Here is a 17,748-nt window from a genome sequence, read left to right on the forward strand (position 1 = left end):
ATCATTTGGTAAAATAAAAAAAAAAATTAAAAGTTGCACCATAAACACGTGTTTTTTTCTGTCCCCCTCTTACAAACCAGTGTGAACAAAAATATTTTCTTGATTATCTTGAATTGATATTAATTTAAATATTTTAAATCTAAAAAATATATTTTTTTGTGTCCAAAGCTATTTTCTTTTGAAAATACAAAAGTTTTACTATTGTTATAAGCTGTAAAGCCTAACAGACCAGACTCGGGGTTAACCAGTATCCGTGCGTCTGACGTCATGACGTTTTATCAGCTGTTGATGGAGGCTCTCTAGCGTCGACTTCAGGCGCTCTGAATGCTCGCTCGCTGCTTGTCAGCTGTCACAGTGGAGGTTCCGAAACGCACATGTTTGTGGACCGATCCTCATCGGAACATATGCTGTCATGAGCGCTCTGTGTCGCCTTGTTCAGAGGGGGTTCCTGGGCTGCCGGCCGCCGCTCCGTTTATTCCCCGGACAGCAGGATGTTTGCGGGATGGCTCTGACGGTCCGGAGCGCCAGTTCATCCAGGTATTCCTGCGGCTGCTGCTAGCTGCCCGGCTAACTGGTGCCCTCTACCAGCCTTTTAGCTGAAAGGTGGAGATGTTTGGGGGGTAAATGGCAGCCCGGTTCTACCGCTGCTGAACAATGAGTTCTTTTAGCAGAAGCGGTTCGTCGTGTGTGTTTGTTAGCATCTTGTTAACCGTTAACTACATACTTTTTATCAAATGACATTCAGTCCTCTGGTTAGCAAAATGGTTCAACCATCTCTCATCATTTTAAATCAAATTTAAACATTTATTTCTGTGCAAATGTGTGATAATGTCAACTTATTTGTGTTTTTCATATTTGAACATAATTTAGCTCTAAATAGCATCTTGGCCTTTTTTTATTTATAGTTAAATGTCGTTCTTGGATTTATTGCAGTTCTGCAGGACTGTACCATTTATCTGAAATCACAGGTTTAAATCTGAGATTGTTTTGGGAAAACCTAGCACATTACAAATATAAAAGCAATTAAATCGGTATTTTTAGGACATTTTCAAGAAGATAAAACTGCAAAAACATTAAATATTAATGTGTTTTATTTTGCACTTTTGATATTTTTCTTCAAGAGATCTTTATAAATTCAAATATTTTTCAGTCACCTTTGGTTATCAGATATTTTATGCTTTTTGACTAAAATAATCTCACAAATCACATCGCAAATAGAAGATTAAAGGGACATATACGATTTATAATCTGCATTTACAGTGTGATAAGGCACAATCACATGTCAATTGCAGTAAAGGCTTTGTGTACTAAAAAAAACAGAAATATTATTTAAAAGATCTAGCTCAAGGGTGGAATTATAGAAAAATACCAGCAGTTTCAATAAATAATTGTAGTTTTGTTGCATTTATTTAACAAATTAGGTTATGTCAATAGATTTTTTACAGGTCAGATAACTACAAAATGAATCTATTATTAGAATAAGCATAAAACAAAATCAATTTGTGTTTATATTGTATATATTGTACAGTAATAAGAGGAAAAAGATAAAGCCACCCTAAAATCCTAATGATTTAAATCACCATGTTTCATTGGGGTTCTTTTATTTTATTTAAGTTCATCTGCTGCAGCAGGAGGATCCTCTTCAACACTTGATGGGTTTTATTTTGAAAGGTATTGCTATCAAATGTAAATTAAAATTGTGACATATATAATGTTCATATTTTTAAAAAAATGGTGCCACAAAATCATAAAATGTTGTTTTCTAAACTTAATAGGTTTTTGGTCAGTAAAAAACTTTTAGCATTAAAGCTTGCAGACCTCAAATCAATGCAGAAATTTATATTCAGACGTGTTAGGCTGTTATTTTTACTAGAGTTTTCAAATGTGCAAAAAATATGCAAAATATTTAGATTGTCTCATCTGAACTGCACTAGGGAGTGAAACCTTTCTTGTGGAAGGGCTTTATTTATTAGATATATGGAGAATTTGACACTATCAGATCGGTTGAGTTGATGTTTTTCCTTTTTTGTTCTCAGTCCTGTCAACCTGACGTACGACGTCTTTGATGGAAAGGGGGAGAGCACTCCCCTGGTGTTTCTACACGGCCTTTTTGGCAGTAAATCTAACTTCCATTCTATCGCCAAGTCCTTAGTGCAGCGCACCGGCCGAAAGGTAATGCAGTGATGAAGATTTGACACTTGTTGACTCTTAAATGTTCATTTTTTACTCATTTGAGTGTAAAAAATCTTTTTTTTTAATTATTTTCGTTTATCTTTTGTAACTTTTCAGTGTCGTTTGAGCTTCAAGGAGCAACTTGAAGCAACAGAATCCACTCTCTGTTGCCTTCTTTTCCTATTCCAAGTGTCTTAATTGTCCTTTGTCCAGTCAGGTGTTGACTGTCGATGCCCGTAACCACGGCAACAGCCCTCACAGCCCCGTACTGACCTATGAGGCCATGGCCAGTGATTTGAAACACCTCCTTAGCCAACTGCGAATCGAGAAGTGTGTTCTCATCGGCCACAGCATGGGAGGGAAGACGGCCATGACGACGGCTCTGACACAAGTGAGCACTTAGGAAATGTCACCATGAATTTATCATGACTTGCTGTCAAATCGCTCCAAACGTTAAATTAAGAAATGTTTAGTCATTGATGCTTTCTTTGTTACTTTCAACAAATAAGTAAAAATCAGTTTTGGCTCCATAACTACAGGAAAACTTCATGAGTTTTTTAACAGCAGGTGCATGCTCAAATAGGGTATTTTAAATGATTTTATAATCATTTAATTGTTTTTTAAATGAAACTATTTCTCATGAAACCAAACCTACTGGAGTATCTGGAGAACTGAATGACTTTTCAGCAGTAGGAACAGGAGTTACTCATTGCATGCGTAGTGTAATAAGAAAGAAAAATTAACTAAAACAATTTTTTACTAACTTTGAAAGTTTTTAAGATGAAAAGTTACTGAAGAAGTGAAAAGTAAAATATTTGTTAACCTTTAAAATGGTTCTGTTACATGTTTCCCTCTGCAGCTTCATCTGAACTTTGACTTTTTGTCTACTAAATAACAACAACTTGATTACGCTATAATACCAAATGACATAATCTTCCAAATATTTCTATACATTATTGTTGGTTTAGTTTCCGTTTTTTTGTTTCCGAGTTTTTTTTTGTTGTTTTTCTCAGTTTGTCTGGTTTTGTTTGTAGCCCAGTCTGGTGGAGCGTTTGGTGGTTGTGGACATCAGTCCGGCCCAGTCCGCCACGCGCACCAACTTCCGACAATACATCCAGGCCATGCAGGAGATGAAGATCTCCACTGACATCCCGCGCTCCACAGCCCGACGGATGGCCGAGGACCAGCTGCGCAGATTAGTCAAGGTTGGAATATATTTTTTGGTTTACATTTGATATGAGATTCAGATCTGATCACTGGTTATACCGCTCTATATGGACGTTTTCTCCACAGGAGCGCTCTGTGCGTCAGTTCCTGCTGACTAACCTGGTGGAGCAGAATGGACATTATAGCTGGAGGGTGAACTTGGAGGCAATAGTAGCACACCTGGATGAAATCATGAGTTTCCCCAGCTTTAATGCTTCGTATGAAGGACCCACGCTGTTTTTAGGCGGAGCAAGTTCTGCTTACATCAGGTATAAAGCTTTACAGTAAATACATATGTAGCTTTACATGAAAATACACACAAAACATTTGATCATTTTTAGATGTTTCTTTTTTACAGTGGACAAGGTTTTATTCGTTACATATTTTACTTTTATTTAAAAAAATAATTCAGGTAAAAAAAAAATCTATTATGACATTTTACTGCAGTATGCAGTTAGGACATCATAAAAATAAATACATTTATTAGAAAAAAATCGTTAAATTATTATTCTTGTAATTTAACAAGATTAAGGACTAATCTTTAAGAAAGATCATGTAATTTTATGACAGTAAAGTCAGAAATTAATGGGGAAACAATCAAAAAATTGCCTTTCTTTATTTTTGTTTCCTTTCATGAAGCATCAGGAGCATCAAAACACAAAATCAAATACAGAATCCTACACAGTCCTACAACTTCAAGAATGAAAGGGAGCAGATGGAAGAACAATGTTCTTATTTTTTTTACGTGAATAAAGGATTATTATGGAAAAAATGTCCATTATGGAAAAAAAATTGTAATTTTACTAGAATAAAGTTGGAAATTTAGGAGCAAAAAGTTCCAAATTTGACGAGAATAAACCGGTGAATTTATTAGACAAATTTTGCCATTTTAAGCACATATAATAAAAGAAAAAGTCATAATTTTACGTATAAAAGCCTCATCCACATTATTCAGTCTTCATCCAAAATCATTTTCTGAAGAGTCATGCAAATTATTTTTTATTTTCCTTTTTCTTTATCACAAAAAAAATCTGTATTTCCTTATTTGTGAAACCTGTGCTGAAATAACCACTTCCAATGCGCTCTACGTCTCCCACACTGAAACATAATTTAGTTTTTTTTTTGTTATTGCTTTTTTTTCAGTCATTATACTTGTGCCTCATACATTTATGACTTTAATTTTGTAAATTCTCAATTTATAACTTATGAAATGATACCTACATTTTGTAAAGTAGTGACTTTTTTTACTCACAATTCTACTATTTCTTCTCATAAAATGTGACATTTCTTCCTCAAAATGTTACTTGTTTATTCTCATATAATTACAACTTGTTTTTCATTCAATTTTATGCTTGTAAAATTGTAACTTTTTCTCATAATTTTACTTCAGTCTTTCATATTTTGACTAATAACTTTATTCTTGCAAGATACAACTTTTTTCTCCTAACTGTTCAACTTTGTTCTTGTAAACGTATTTATTTATACATTTTCTTGGGGACCCTAATACTCATTTGTGCTGTAAAAACAGGCCCCCTTGAAAAAGGTAAAAAATTCTTAAAATTTAAAGAAATATTTTTTTAAATAAGTTTAAAAAATGTAAAAAGAATGGTCTTTCCAAGAACAATTTTGAAGGATAAAATTCTCGTCTCAAATGCATATTTTCTTAAATTGAGATTATTTTACTATTGAAAAACATTCTTGACAGAAAAAAAAATTCTTGAAATAATGATCTCTTTCATTTCTTAAGATTCAGATTTTGCAGTTCTGATTGTATTTGTTCATTTATACACTACATACATTAATTGTGGATATTTCTGTGGGTTTGTTTTTAAACTATTGAACTATAAAAACATTCGATTGAACATGAAACTGGACGTTTCAGTAATAAGTATTCTCCAGAAAGAGCAGGAGTCTGTTAAGAGAGTAATGTCAAAATCCCCCAAAAAATGCCAAATAATTAGGCATAAAGTAAGGAAAAAAATCTTGTTTCTTCTGGCATTTACACCTCCCTCTCTGTTTTACCCTTTTTGTTTTCAGCTCCGATGATTACCCAGAAATCCAGAGGCTGTTTCCTTATGCTGACATTCAATACATCCCAGACGCTAGCCACTGGATACACGCGGATAAACCTTTAGACTTCATCAGCTCCATCATCTCCTTCCTTCAGTCTTAGCTGCCTCCAGCCTGCGCCTGAGGACTTGTCAGAGCTGCGTTCCCCTGCAGAGAGCTGCGGCTGGAAATTCAGCAGCAAACGGAAAACTCACCGACGCTGGACCAAACTCTTTTACAGTACTCACATCCTACATTTGAACATGTTTAGCTGTAGTCGTTCTGTCAGTCTCTGACCGATCTGTGTTACTAGATTAACTATTTTCCAGATTTGTTTATCACCGCGAGATAGACGGTAGCAATGAGAATTTAGGAGGTTTTCTTAACGGACTAACCCAAAGAAACTCTCGTTTGCACACTGCTTTCTTCATGTCTACTCATTTAGGCCAGTTATATTAGAGAAGCGGCTTAAGCACAATCTGGGTTTGTTGGACCAGCAGTGAATCCGAGAGGCTCTTCGAGGAGAAAAAGGGAGAAACATGTATGCTGGAGGTTGTGTTGTGCACAGAGGCTTTGGTTCAGTAGAATTTGATGTATTAAATAGGCATTTTTTTGTGTTTTATTGTTTTTTTCTCCGTGTGTGTAGGTCGAGCAACCGCTAAACGCTCTCATCTCCGTGCCACTGGAAGCCCCACCTTATTTTTTTAAGCAAACGTCCCTTAAAGCCTCCATTACAGTATTAGCACAAAGTGTTTCCCTAAACTATAATGGGTTATAATCCTCTCCTGTTTTGTGTCTGGCAACGAGCTGTGGTGTTAGTTTGTACTTTTTGTCTCCTTGTTTCATAAATTAAAAATGTTTTACTCTTACCTTCACTCTTAAGGCACAAGGCTTCATGTCACAAGTATATGCTGCAAAAATTTATCTAATCGTAATGGTGTTAAAAATCATTTCAGCGTCCATAAAGTTACAAAAAAAAAGTTCAGTACAGTAGTGAAACTGCCATCTCTATAAATAAACAGGGTGTAGTGTGTTTGTACGTGCCTGTTTTATGAAGACCTCATTGTCTGTAAAACCTTTTATAAAAAAAAAAAACTGAAAAAGACGCATTTTTCAATATATAGTGTAGTTGCGATTGGCAGCTGGGTTGCCAGTTCTAGCGCGAAGTAACACTTTTTGGGGCAGTGTACCAGTTTAATTTAAATGAATATGTTTAACTCCTCTAATGTTTGTGAAGATCCCGTTAGTATCATCCTTGTCGCGTCGCACACCGTATGAGTGGAGGGCTTTGACATTTGAATGCAGGTCTCGCTTCGGTTTTTGCTGAATAGAAAGTATACAACAACGAGTTGTACCGATTTTGTCCAGGATTGTAAAACTGTTTGACTTAAGCATGCCTTTTTCTGTTGTTCTTGAGTGTTGTGGAACATGTAGCCACCGTAGTGGCAAATACTCTAAAATCTATCTGTATAATTAAAAATTCTAAATTAAATGTTTGGAGATGCATATAGAAGTGGATTATATACATATAAATATATATTGATGGAAATATTATACAATAAAATGACTAAAATCTGTGACAGTCTTTCATTTATTTATCAATTTGTGATATTTCATTCGGCGATACTTGTATCGATTTAAAATGCTGAGAAGATGATATTTATTTAATTATGTATGAACAAACGTTGTTCCGCGTCTTTCTTTTGTCTTCCATCTTACCCTTGGCCACTAGTTGGCAGCACAGCACACTCTCTTTGAGCAGCTCTGCACCGCATCAAATCAGCAACAAGATCTCACGAGAACCAGCTTGTGTTAAATGTTCAGTCAGCTTTGTAGTTTTATTTGTTTTGAGACACGTACTGCTTCATTTTTACTTGGGATGGGTACCGAACTGAAACTCTGAGTCACGTTGCAGCCAGGATCATATAAAGACGCGGATTGCGGCGCTTCGTAGCAAGCTCAGAAAATAATCATTCAATGGTTTCTATGTTTCCCTTAACATATACAATTAATATTCAGGTAGTTTATTTTTGTAAGTCAGACTCTTTTTAAAGAAAAATTGTTATAGGGCAATCTTGAGATATATCGCGATACATAATTGTAGGCGACTGAAAAAAACTTCACGCTTAAATAGTGTGTATGTTTTATATACAAGTTAAATACATAGGGTTAACACAATGCAAATGTTGCATCATTTAGGAATTACATTTGTATAAATGGCTATTTTGTAAACAAGTTATAGAAGTTCAAAAATACTAAACGTTTTTTCCCATAAATGTCAAAATAAAAGCTTTTAATCTTTTATCTTTAAATGGACAAATTTTGTTCAATGAGCTATAATAAATGTAAGGCATGATGCAAATTGCATTTTATGTTTTTTATCAATTTTTTGCAGCAAAAATTACATAAATTTTAAGTTATGCACTTAGATTAAGGAGGAACTTTTATTTTTATAAAAATGTAAAAAAATTAAACTATAAGTTAAAATCAGGCATTTGGAAATCTCTGTGATTTTGACATTTGATAGAACTTGGTTGTATTTAATGCCACGATTAGTCAACTGATTGAGGACTTATCGACCTAAAATAGTCGACAACTAATTTAATAGTTGATTAGCTGTTACTTGATATTATATGGAGTGTAGTAAGGTAGAACACAATTGTGAGCGTTCACCACCAAAAAAATGCACTTTTGTTATATTTGAGTCGGTGAGACTAAAACTTTCTTTTTTGTGAAAAATAGTTATTTTTATTTTTTTATGGGAACCTCATTTGAATTAATCTTGTTTTAATACCAGAAACTAATAAAGGACAGAGACTCCACAATTCTATACAAATGTAATAAACTATCATCTTAATTGTCTTTATTTTTAGTTAGTTTAAAGCTAATAATGGTTAAGATGTGTGCTTTACATCCAGTTTGTGCACGCCCCGATTAGTCGACTATTAACATAATCGTTTGTGGCAGCACTAAGTTTATAATGTTCAGAATCAAATAAATTATTTTCTTTTTTACATATTTTTTTGCAATTTTAGCAGAATAGCCAATTTTTAGCACTTTAAATTGATTTTTAAATTGATATTTAGTCAAACTGATATTTAAATGTTTTTATGCACATTTTTACTGCTTTTTTACAAAGCTGGAGTTTAGCACATGACAGGCCTGCTGGTGGTAAACTGATATAAGTTTAGAACTGATTCTAAAAAAAATTGTTTTCCTCACAAGGGCTAGAAGTTTGGAAAAGGCGTGTGGACGGGGCTTTCCAGTGTAAAACAAACGTGTTATTCTTTCTAATCCAACTCTGTACATAATAGGCAGCAAGTTGCTGTAATAACTGCAGATCACACTTTAGTCGTAACATCACTATTTCAATCAAGTGAAACAACTTGGAAGCCATCATTGCCATTGTCTTTCTTCCACATTGAGTCCAGGTTAGCTGCATCTTGGTCTCCATAGCGACTGCTCTTGCCCTTTTTGAGCTTGTCTCTCCAAGTGCGATTCCCATTAGTGGGCATGTTGCTGGAAGGCGGAGACGCAGAACCTGCAGGTTTTGTTATGAAGATCTGGCTTTGGTTGGTTGTGGGTGGGGCGGCCGCAGGGAGAGGGAAGTTGGGCGGCCGCTGGATGGGTGGTTTATTGGTTCTTCTCAGGATTCCGAGGCGGGAGGACTTCTTCTGGGCCTGCTCGAACTGCTGCTGAGTCTGCAGCTGCTGCTGAAGGAGCCGCTGGAAGTCCTCCTAAAGACAGCGAAGAGGGAAAAAAAACGAAAAGAATGTTACACAAATAAAGAGGATTTTATGTCTGAGCAATTTTTTAGTCTGCTTTTTCTCTCTCATAAACTCTCTCATAACTATTTTAATATCCTAACAATAAAATTGCATTTATCAACATAGTTTATACTTTAAGATTAAAGTAGTTAAATTTTCCTGAACAGCATGAATAAAGTTTATGTCAGTGAAGGTGAAGCTGAATAAATATGAACCTTTAATACCTAAGGCACACGTGTCAAAGTCAAGGCCCGGGGGCCGGGGCCGGCCCTCCTGATCATTTTATTTTATTGTGCTTATTTTCAACTTGTATAATTTTGACGAAATATATTTCAGTGGAGAGTAAAATATTGAAAGTAATTTAACATCGAAGTTGATTTATTCCTTAATAATATCCCTGCCTTTTTATTATTCATAATTATGGTAAATAGTTACAGTTTTAAAGTTTAAAAAATTGGCATTCTGCTAGCTTTTTTGACTATTTTGGCATTTACAAAGATTTTTAGGCTATTTTGGACTTTAGCTATTATGTCTGCTACATGCTAGCTCTTATAGCTAATTTAGGCTTTTTATTTTTTTATTTTCTAGGCTATTTTGGACTTTAGCTAATATGTCAGCTACATGCTAGCTGTTTTGGCTAATTTAGGTTTTTTTCAGTTTTTTAGGATATTTTGAAGCTTAGCTATTTTTCAGCTACATGTTAGCTGTTTTTGCTAACTTAATTTTTTTAAGGCTGATTTGGCATTTAGCTAATATTTTGGCTAACTTTCAGCTTCAGCATCTTCAGCACCCAAATTCAGCTTAAAGCATTCACACTAGCATTATCGCGGGTAATGCTATATATCTACTTAAAATTATGCTAAAAAATTACAGTTTTAAAGTTTTAAAAATATAGTTTTAGAGTGTTCAATACATGTTTATCCTGTTCGGCCCGCGACCTAAGGTGTGTTTGGATTTTGGCCCATGACCTAAGGCATCACCGGTGACGCTTAAACACCAAATCTTTAACATGCTGTATCTTTTTAACCGTTAACACAATCAATGGAATTCAATGGAATCAATGGAATTCAGAATCTACAAGAATTATGTTGATCATGTTAACGGTTGAAAAGTTACAGTAAATCACAGAATATAAACACTTGAGGCCAAGTGTTAAAGGGTTAAAGGGTTAAGTAATGTGAAAACTATACAATTAAATTATCTCTCTTTTTTAATATTCATAATCAAAATGGTAATATTTTACATTTTATTCTTTAATTTTTTCCAAGCATCCATAAAAGGGTATTTTGTTTTAAAGTAAGCATTACTTTAGTAACACTGCTAAAAATAATGGAGGTGAAAACTGTTTTTCTGTCTGGTGGATGTTGTCACTCCTTTGGGAAATGGTGGACATCCTTTCTCCAGAAGATGAGAGGAGTAAACCTACTGTTGTTATTAATCAGAGCTGCCTCCCAGATGACACAGTTCTTAAAGTATTTTGCTCCTGATAAGGAAGCAGGTTTCTGCTGGAAGGAATTCCAGGTGCTGAACTGGTTTGACTACAAATCTGGATCAGGTTCAGGTTTTCTCTAAAGCCTACAAAACTAGCACATTCACTTTCAAAACCGAGCTCATTTCTAAAGTAGGAAAAGAAATTTTTTTTTTGTTTTTTGTGTGATGATGATATGGTATTTCGGTTTCAAATAGGGTGACATTCTCAGTTTACAGGGAGTGGGACGCTGAGACTGTTCGGCATACCTGTGCTCACAGTCTGAGTGGTTTCAGTGAAACTCGAGAGGGGGTTCAGTGCAAACCAGACAAAGTCAAGCCTGAGGCTGCTGCAGCGTGGCCGGATACCGGCTGGCATTCACTGCACGCCTGAGTGAAATGTGGGTTGAATTTTAATTGGTTTGTTTTGTGTGTGTGTGTTTTTTTTAATACCCGACCTTTCATCGTTAATAGTCCTGAGTTTGTGCTTAAATATTTCAGTTTTCTCTTCTCCTTTTTGTTTGACTTGCTATTGAATTCTATATAGAGAGAACTCTCACTCCTTCTTAAGCCTTTGTCAAACATTAAACCCATGCAAAGTTTACCTTCCAGGCCTCCAGCTCCAGTGAGAGCTCCAGACGTTTCTGTGCAGCCTCCAGAAGGTGGTTGTTCAGCGTCATCATCTCTGTCTTACTGCGCAACACCTCACCCTCCATCGCCTTTTTCCTGCGCACCACAATAGAAAAAATGATTATTATTTTTCCCCTCCTTGTTACATCTTATGGAGAAATATGGGAGTTCTCACTTCTCGATGGCTTCATCTCTGTCCCTCAGCGCCTGCTGCAGAATAGCTCTTTCATCAGCTCCATCACTTCCAGAATGATGCTCCTAAAGGTGAAAAAAACAAAGTAAAAACTAGGGCTGTGAGCATCAATGAGTTAAGACACGCAAATAATCAAAAAAGATTTAACGCGTTAAGATTAATTAATGCAAATTAATTTAAAAAAAAAAAAAAAACAGTCCTTAGCTTTAACCCAAGCGGTTCAGGCTTCTACGGCGTACGTTAAAACTTTTCGTGAGGTGTTACCCCACTTATACCATAGTTACTTACAAAAGAAATAAATATTCAATCAGTTTTTAGTACTTTATTCTTGCAATTTTTTTGGTTTAGATCACTTTTTCACAACTACTTGATCCATGGTCCAGTGTCATATTGTACAGATAAATTTTACCTGGTAAAACATTAATCACACCACAAAAGTGCGATTAATCCATTTTTTTTAATCGATTGACAGCACAAATTAAAAATAAATACTATAAATGTAGAGTTTTCTGCTTAATTTCATATTGTGATTATTCACAGATAATAAGTGGTCGGCAAATACTGTAAATAAAAAAATTATCAAGATTAATCGTGATTAATTTTTTCCAGGTTTGCGATTAATTAGTTCATTTTTTTTAATCGATTCCTGGCCCTATTAAAAACATTAAAAACCTGTTATTAATATTTTATTTGTTTCTTTCACCTTAAACTTGTCGGATAACAAGCCTAATCCTTGGTGGCGTGTCTAATGTCACATTTTAGCGCTGCTTCTTTGAAAGGTCACATGAGCATTCCCTGCATACCCATCCCTCAAGCTGAAATTTAAGGCTTTCACTTTGCACCTCCCTTAGAAATTTAATAAAGGAAAGCATCTTGATGTGTTTTAGAAACTAGAAGTGAACACAAAAGGTATTTTATTATTGTGAGAATCTTTTTAATCTATCTTTTTTGCAATTAGGACGATAAATGAAGAAAAAGTGATTTTTATGACAGATAAGAAGGTGACAAAGTCAGAACACTTCTCTAGTAAATGATTTTCCACCTTTGTCACCTGGACCTTCACCAGTAAGAACAAGGTAAACACACCTGACTAATTGCAAAAATAAATAGAAGCTACGAATGCTGGGGGATTAAATGGTTGCTGGTGTCTGCACTTGTTTTGACCTGTTTTGTGTGACTGAATGCCAGTTTGCGAGCCACATTCTTGAGCTGTCCAAGGGCAGCGTTCAGCTGGTTCTCGTTATCGCTGGGCTCCGGCTCCTTGGACTCTGGATCTGCCAGTGGGTGCAGCAGCCGCAGAATTGACAAGACTTCCTCTGTAACCTGTGATAAATGCAAAAATAGATTAAAAGAAAAAAAGGGAGTGAGATCCCTGCAAAGTCCTGTATTTCTTACCGCTTCTCTGTGCTGGCTCCAACCATGTCCATCTCTCTTCTCCTGCAGTTTGTCCACTTGAGCCTTCAGCCTGATACTCCGTTTACGAGAAAGCTCCACTTCTCTGCGAACTTCTTTGAGCTAAAAATGAGCAAATGCAACAGTTCTCCATCAGCAAAATTTCAGCAGGAAATGTCACCTTTTTTTTTTTACCTTTTTACTGAAGATAAACCTGCATGCAAAAAGTGAAACTTTCAGGGAGATTAACACAATGTAAATAGAAACTGCAGATCCAGATTCCTGCTGCTGCGCCTGGGACATTGCTCAACAATGAATAACTGTGTTCTAATATCTACTTTATGATGACACGATGAAGAGGACAGTGGAAACAAGATAAGCTCACAAATCAAGCTCTGCCGTCATCACCTGGACTTATACCACCTTGTGTAAAACCATTATTCCTGCAGAAGTTTATTGCTCAACTTTCTGAGTATCTGTGGGGTTTTTTTTTTTTGTTAGGAACAGAAATATTTTATAGTTTCTCACCGTATCCATGGCGTGTCCCACTGTCCTGCGTCTGCCCAGTGGCCTGCCACTTTTGATCAGGTCAGGTAAGGACCCATCGATGTAGCACCCCTCCAGAGAGCTTCCTTCAACATCTTTCCCTCCTTCTGGCTTCGAGGAGCCATCTGTCTCTGTTGTGGACAGATTCTCTGAATCTTCCTTCGCCTCAGACTCTGCGGCACTAGAATCATCAACTTGTTCGTCCACATTTGTCAAATTCATATTACTGAAAAGGCGTGGATCAACAAATGATATAAAGTCCCCTTGAGTTTCCTCTTCCTCCTCCAGTTCTTCTTCTTGGCCACTACAGACTAAATCCTCTTGGTCCTTCAGGGTTTCTGGTTCTGTCATGGACTGCTTTGGTTCCTCGTCTCCCATCAGGATAGTCGATCGTGAGGATGTGGACTTGCCCCGGAACGAGTTCATCCTCCTGTCCTCCAGTCTGTTCAGGGAGGAGTAGAGCTGCTCGCTGAAGGTGAAACTAGGTCTCAGCTTTTCATTAAGGACCGAGAAAGGTTGAGAGTAATCCATGATCAGCTTGCCTGTGGAAGCTCCCTCTGTGCCATCTGCAGACACCCGCAGCTATGAAGACAAAGAAGAGGCAGTCTGTGAAACAAGGAGGAGGGAGAAAAACAATCAGAATGCCACTGAACCTGTTCGACTGGACGGCTGTGCGTCTTCACAGCCTGACGTGACATGATGTCACTGGAGGCGGTGGCTTCACCAGCTTTCTTCCTGCTTTCAGCTCTTACATAAAAACGTGACGCGCAAACACACCACAACAGATTCAATCAGTTCAATCCTTTTTTTTTAAACTAAAAAAAGAAGTTCTACATTGAAAAATAAACTTAACTTTTAGTGTCAAGTGAAGAATGAAAGGCAGACAGGGAAACAGACAGCAGAATGAAATCATCTTCTAAAGGAAGTGAAGACTTTATCTTGTGCAAAGTTAAAACCACTTGATTAGTCACCGATATATTTTGGTAACAAAATGATTTTATGGAAAACACCAGCTACAGTTTTGTAGAGGAGGGAAACTTTGGGTGACAAACCTCCTCCACACATGAGAAGAGATGAGTCAACAAAGAAGGCACAGGATGTCATTGCTCCTGAAATACTTTTTTTATTTGTCAAAGTCAGCTAAAATGAAATAAAAAAGTACAAAAACTGGGGCTTGAATGTTTCATTCCAGAAGAAAAGCTGTGAGGAGGAAGAAATGTAGGTCACAACAGCTGATCCTTTTTATGTCTGCCGCCATCATCAGCTGTACTGATGGTATTAAAATTCATAAATCAACTCCATTATTTATGTCAAGAGCTAAAATTACTCCCCTTACCAAAAATAAGTATACTCAAGTTTACTTTTTAAAACTAAAATTCCTTTTAGTTTAATTTTTAGGTACTTTTTGGAGGTAAACTTTACAAGTTCATGAGTTCATGCTAAGTACTTGGATTATACTGTACTTATACTACACGTCTGAATATATTTGTCTTCTATATTTATCTTTTCATAAACATTTTCTTACACAGCATTAAAAGGGGAGTAGATGTATTATTAGGATATTTTCAATAAAAACATATTTTAAAACACTAATCTGTACTTCTAACTTGTAAACTAAAAGCAAACCTTAAAAGTTACATTAGATATACTTCAAAATGTACATGAAGTAAACTTAAGTTTATTCAAAGTAAACTAATACTATAGTAGAAAAGTGACTTTAAGTATACTTCTAAATATACTTTTTAAACTAAAAGTGGGTCAATTTAGTCCCAAGAAGTATAATTGTTAGTAAACTGACAGTATACTTTTTAAGTATTAAGTTATACTTTTATATACTTAAGTATGGGTTAAAACACATAATTAACATATATTTATTTTTGATAAGGGTTGTTTTAGAAGACCACACTCTTATAAATAAGTGTTGACGTTTGGCGTTTAGCAACCAGTTAGCTTAGCATCACAACAAACGTCAAACAAACAGCTTAGCGTGTCTCGTTGTGACAGCTCACTGACGTTTAATGCGCAATTAAAAACACTCTTATGCGGCTTGTCTGGTCTAACCTGCAGAAACAAATCAGTAAAAAGGTTATATGCTGCTGCAGGTGACGAACATGCCAACACACAAAAGTAATGCCACATTCCTTCTTTTTTAACCTAAAAGTCACTGTAAATGTTTTTCTTATTAATGGTCATCTGCTTTGAGACACCTGATTCAAGTTACAGCTTGATTAAGGCTTAATGAGCTGAAATGTGCAGCTGAGGAGGAGCGCCGTGGTTGAGAAACAATTAACCACAATGGCCTAAATGTCTGCCAATATTTGACTTTCAGATTATTAATGCAACCCTGCACTACTTTTAATATCCCAGTGTTCTAATCAGTGCTGTTCCCTTAACCTTAAAAAAGATATGGAGAATAAACAGAATATATCTCCACTTTACAATTTTTTATTGGATTTACGACCATCATTAGGTTTTTAAAAGATCACTGAGAACCTTAGGAAGTTAAGATGCAGCTACAGGAAGAATATAGGGTCAAATCAGGGGCCCAACTTTTTGCAAAAAGGGCCAAATTTGGTCAAGTTAAACCAACTTTTCATTCCTGACATTCTTTGAGCTACCGGTACTTGCATATTCATTGCAATGTTAAACTTTAGTTTCTTCACATTGGAAATAAATCCATTTTAATGTCAATGTATCAATTTTCCTCACAGTTCATTCCCAGTTAGTTTGTCATAGATAGCATGTTCTTTAATTTAGCCAATCTCAATCAAGAAATCGTGAACACATTAAAAACACTGGGGGCTGAAAATCATTGATTTTATGAAAGGATCCTGTTGGAAATTTGAACGTAGGTTGCATTTTGGCCCAAGGACCACATTTTGGACATGGCTGGCTTAAAAGAAACCTTGTTTTTTAACAGTTTTAGGATTAAAGTTTTTTTTAGTTTTGGACGGCCGCGGTGCAGCAGTAGAGCGGTCAACTCGTGATCAAAAGATTGCAGGTTCAATTCCCGCCTTGTCCGCCCATGTGTCAAAGTGTTCTTGGACAAGACACTGAAGCTCAAATTGAATTTGGTGGAAGGTTGGCACCAGTGTTCGGCAGGGGAACCGCCACCAGCGTGTGAATGGGACTCCCACTGTAAAGCACTTTGGGCCTTCTAGTTAAGGTAGAAAAGCGCCATACAAGTATACACAATTTAAAACAAAGTTTTAAATGTACATTTTTATGTTTTCCCTAATTTACTATTTTATTTTTCAAATTTTCAATAATTAATTCAAGTTTACAACATGTACTCTTGAATTTACTTTGTTTTTTAATTCCCTTTAAGCTGATCCTGATTTGACCCCATATAAATGTACTGCTTTGACCCAGTAGCACAAAAAAGATAAGTAGCATGAAGAAAGAAAGTCATTTATGTGCCTTTTTGGTTAAAGATTAAAATGTGGTGCAAGGAAAGACAGATCAAGTGAACACATTTATTGATTCTCCAGAAATATGACATTTATTAAAGCTTTAAAAAATTAGATAAAAAAAAGAAGTGTGTTCTTTTGAAGCCAGTTTCCTTTCTATAATGTAAAACTGTGGAACATTTTGAAGGAAACTTTATCCATTTTTCCCTTTTTTGTGAACAAGATCTATAAAGTGAAAAAAAAAAATCTCAGCTCTCCACAGGAGAAGTTTGTTGTGGCTCAATTTTTGTTCCACTTGGCCTCTATCACTGAGTAAACATTCATTATAACCCTAACTTTATCTTTCAGATTTTCTTTCCAACTTGCAATCCATCCGATCATTCATTTAGTTGTTGCTACAGTTCTGCCTCGTCCCTGCTCTTGTCTGTTTTCTGTTCATGACTGGCAGCACATCTGAATCCCAAGTTATCAGATGCAGAGTCAGGAGTGTTCCCCATCCTGGAAGACACGGATTCATCCGTGAGTCATGTAAAAGTTCACAGTTTACAGAAAAAAGAAATTGTTTTTTTTTTCTTTTTTGTGGTACATCACCTAGTTGTGACTCGAGCCTTGTGATTGGCCGAACCGTCAGCAGTGTCAATCCAGGAGGCGCCACGCAGCACGTACATCGGCTTTGCTGAGGGGAAAATTGAGGATGTCCACTCCCATGTGTTGCCCATCATATCATAGAGTCCTGCAGAAAAAGCCAACATTGTGGTAATTGTATTTTTTATTTCTAATTTATTTACTTTTTTTCTTCATTATCTTAAACCAAGTAAAATATTTGATTTATTTTCAAATACAGCAAATCACATCAAACCATAGATGAAAAGAATAAATATGTTTGTTGATTCTATAGCACTGAATCACCATAATT

General features: G+C 35.9%; 3 protein-coding genes across 3 annotated transcripts; 1 reads left to right on the forward strand and 2 right to left on the reverse strand.

The window, feature by feature from the left end:
* The first annotated feature begins 175 nt into the window (after window positions 1-175).
* Window positions 176-7,004, forward strand: abhd11 (abhydrolase domain containing 11). The gene is made up of 6 exons (XM_024266600.2): window positions 176-537; window positions 2,037-2,172; window positions 2,390-2,563; window positions 3,207-3,377; window positions 3,466-3,647; window positions 5,416-7,004. The coding sequence occupies exons 1-6, from the start codon at window positions 413-415 to the stop codon at window positions 5,549-5,551; spliced, it is 924 nt and encodes a 307-aa protein (XP_024122368.1). The 5' UTR covers window positions 176-412; the 3' UTR covers window positions 5,552-7,004.
* Window positions 7,005-8,727: 1,723 nt separating this feature from the next.
* Window positions 8,728-14,214, reverse strand: bicdl2l (bicaudal-D-related protein 2-like). The gene is made up of 7 exons (XM_036215233.1): window positions 14,076-14,214; window positions 13,405-14,004; window positions 12,880-12,999; window positions 12,649-12,807; window positions 11,467-11,549; window positions 11,267-11,387; window positions 8,728-9,164 (listed from the first exon to the last, which is right to left on the reverse strand). Exons 1-7 carry the CDS (start codon window positions 14,118-14,120, stop codon window positions 8,796-8,798), a joined length of 1,497 nt encoding a protein of 498 aa, XP_036071126.1. The 5' UTR covers window positions 14,121-14,214; the 3' UTR covers window positions 8,728-8,795.
* Window positions 14,215-16,884: 2,670 nt separating this feature from the next.
* sumf2 (sulfatase modifying factor 2) lies at window positions 16,885-17,565 on the reverse strand (the record flags this gene model as incomplete). Its single annotated transcript, XM_024266602.1, is given in 2 exon segments — window positions 16,885-17,330; window positions 17,424-17,565. Coding segments are annotated over 2 exon segments (245 nt in total), but the record flags the coding sequence as incomplete, so codon positions are not given.
* Window positions 17,566-17,748: the final 183 nt, after the last annotated feature.

The sequence above is a fragment of the Oryzias melastigma genome, linkage group LG14, assembly GCF_002922805.2.
Source record: "Oryzias melastigma strain HK-1 linkage group LG14, ASM292280v2, whole genome shotgun sequence".
NCBI lineage: Eukaryota > Metazoa > Chordata > Actinopteri > Beloniformes > Adrianichthyidae > Oryzias > Oryzias melastigma.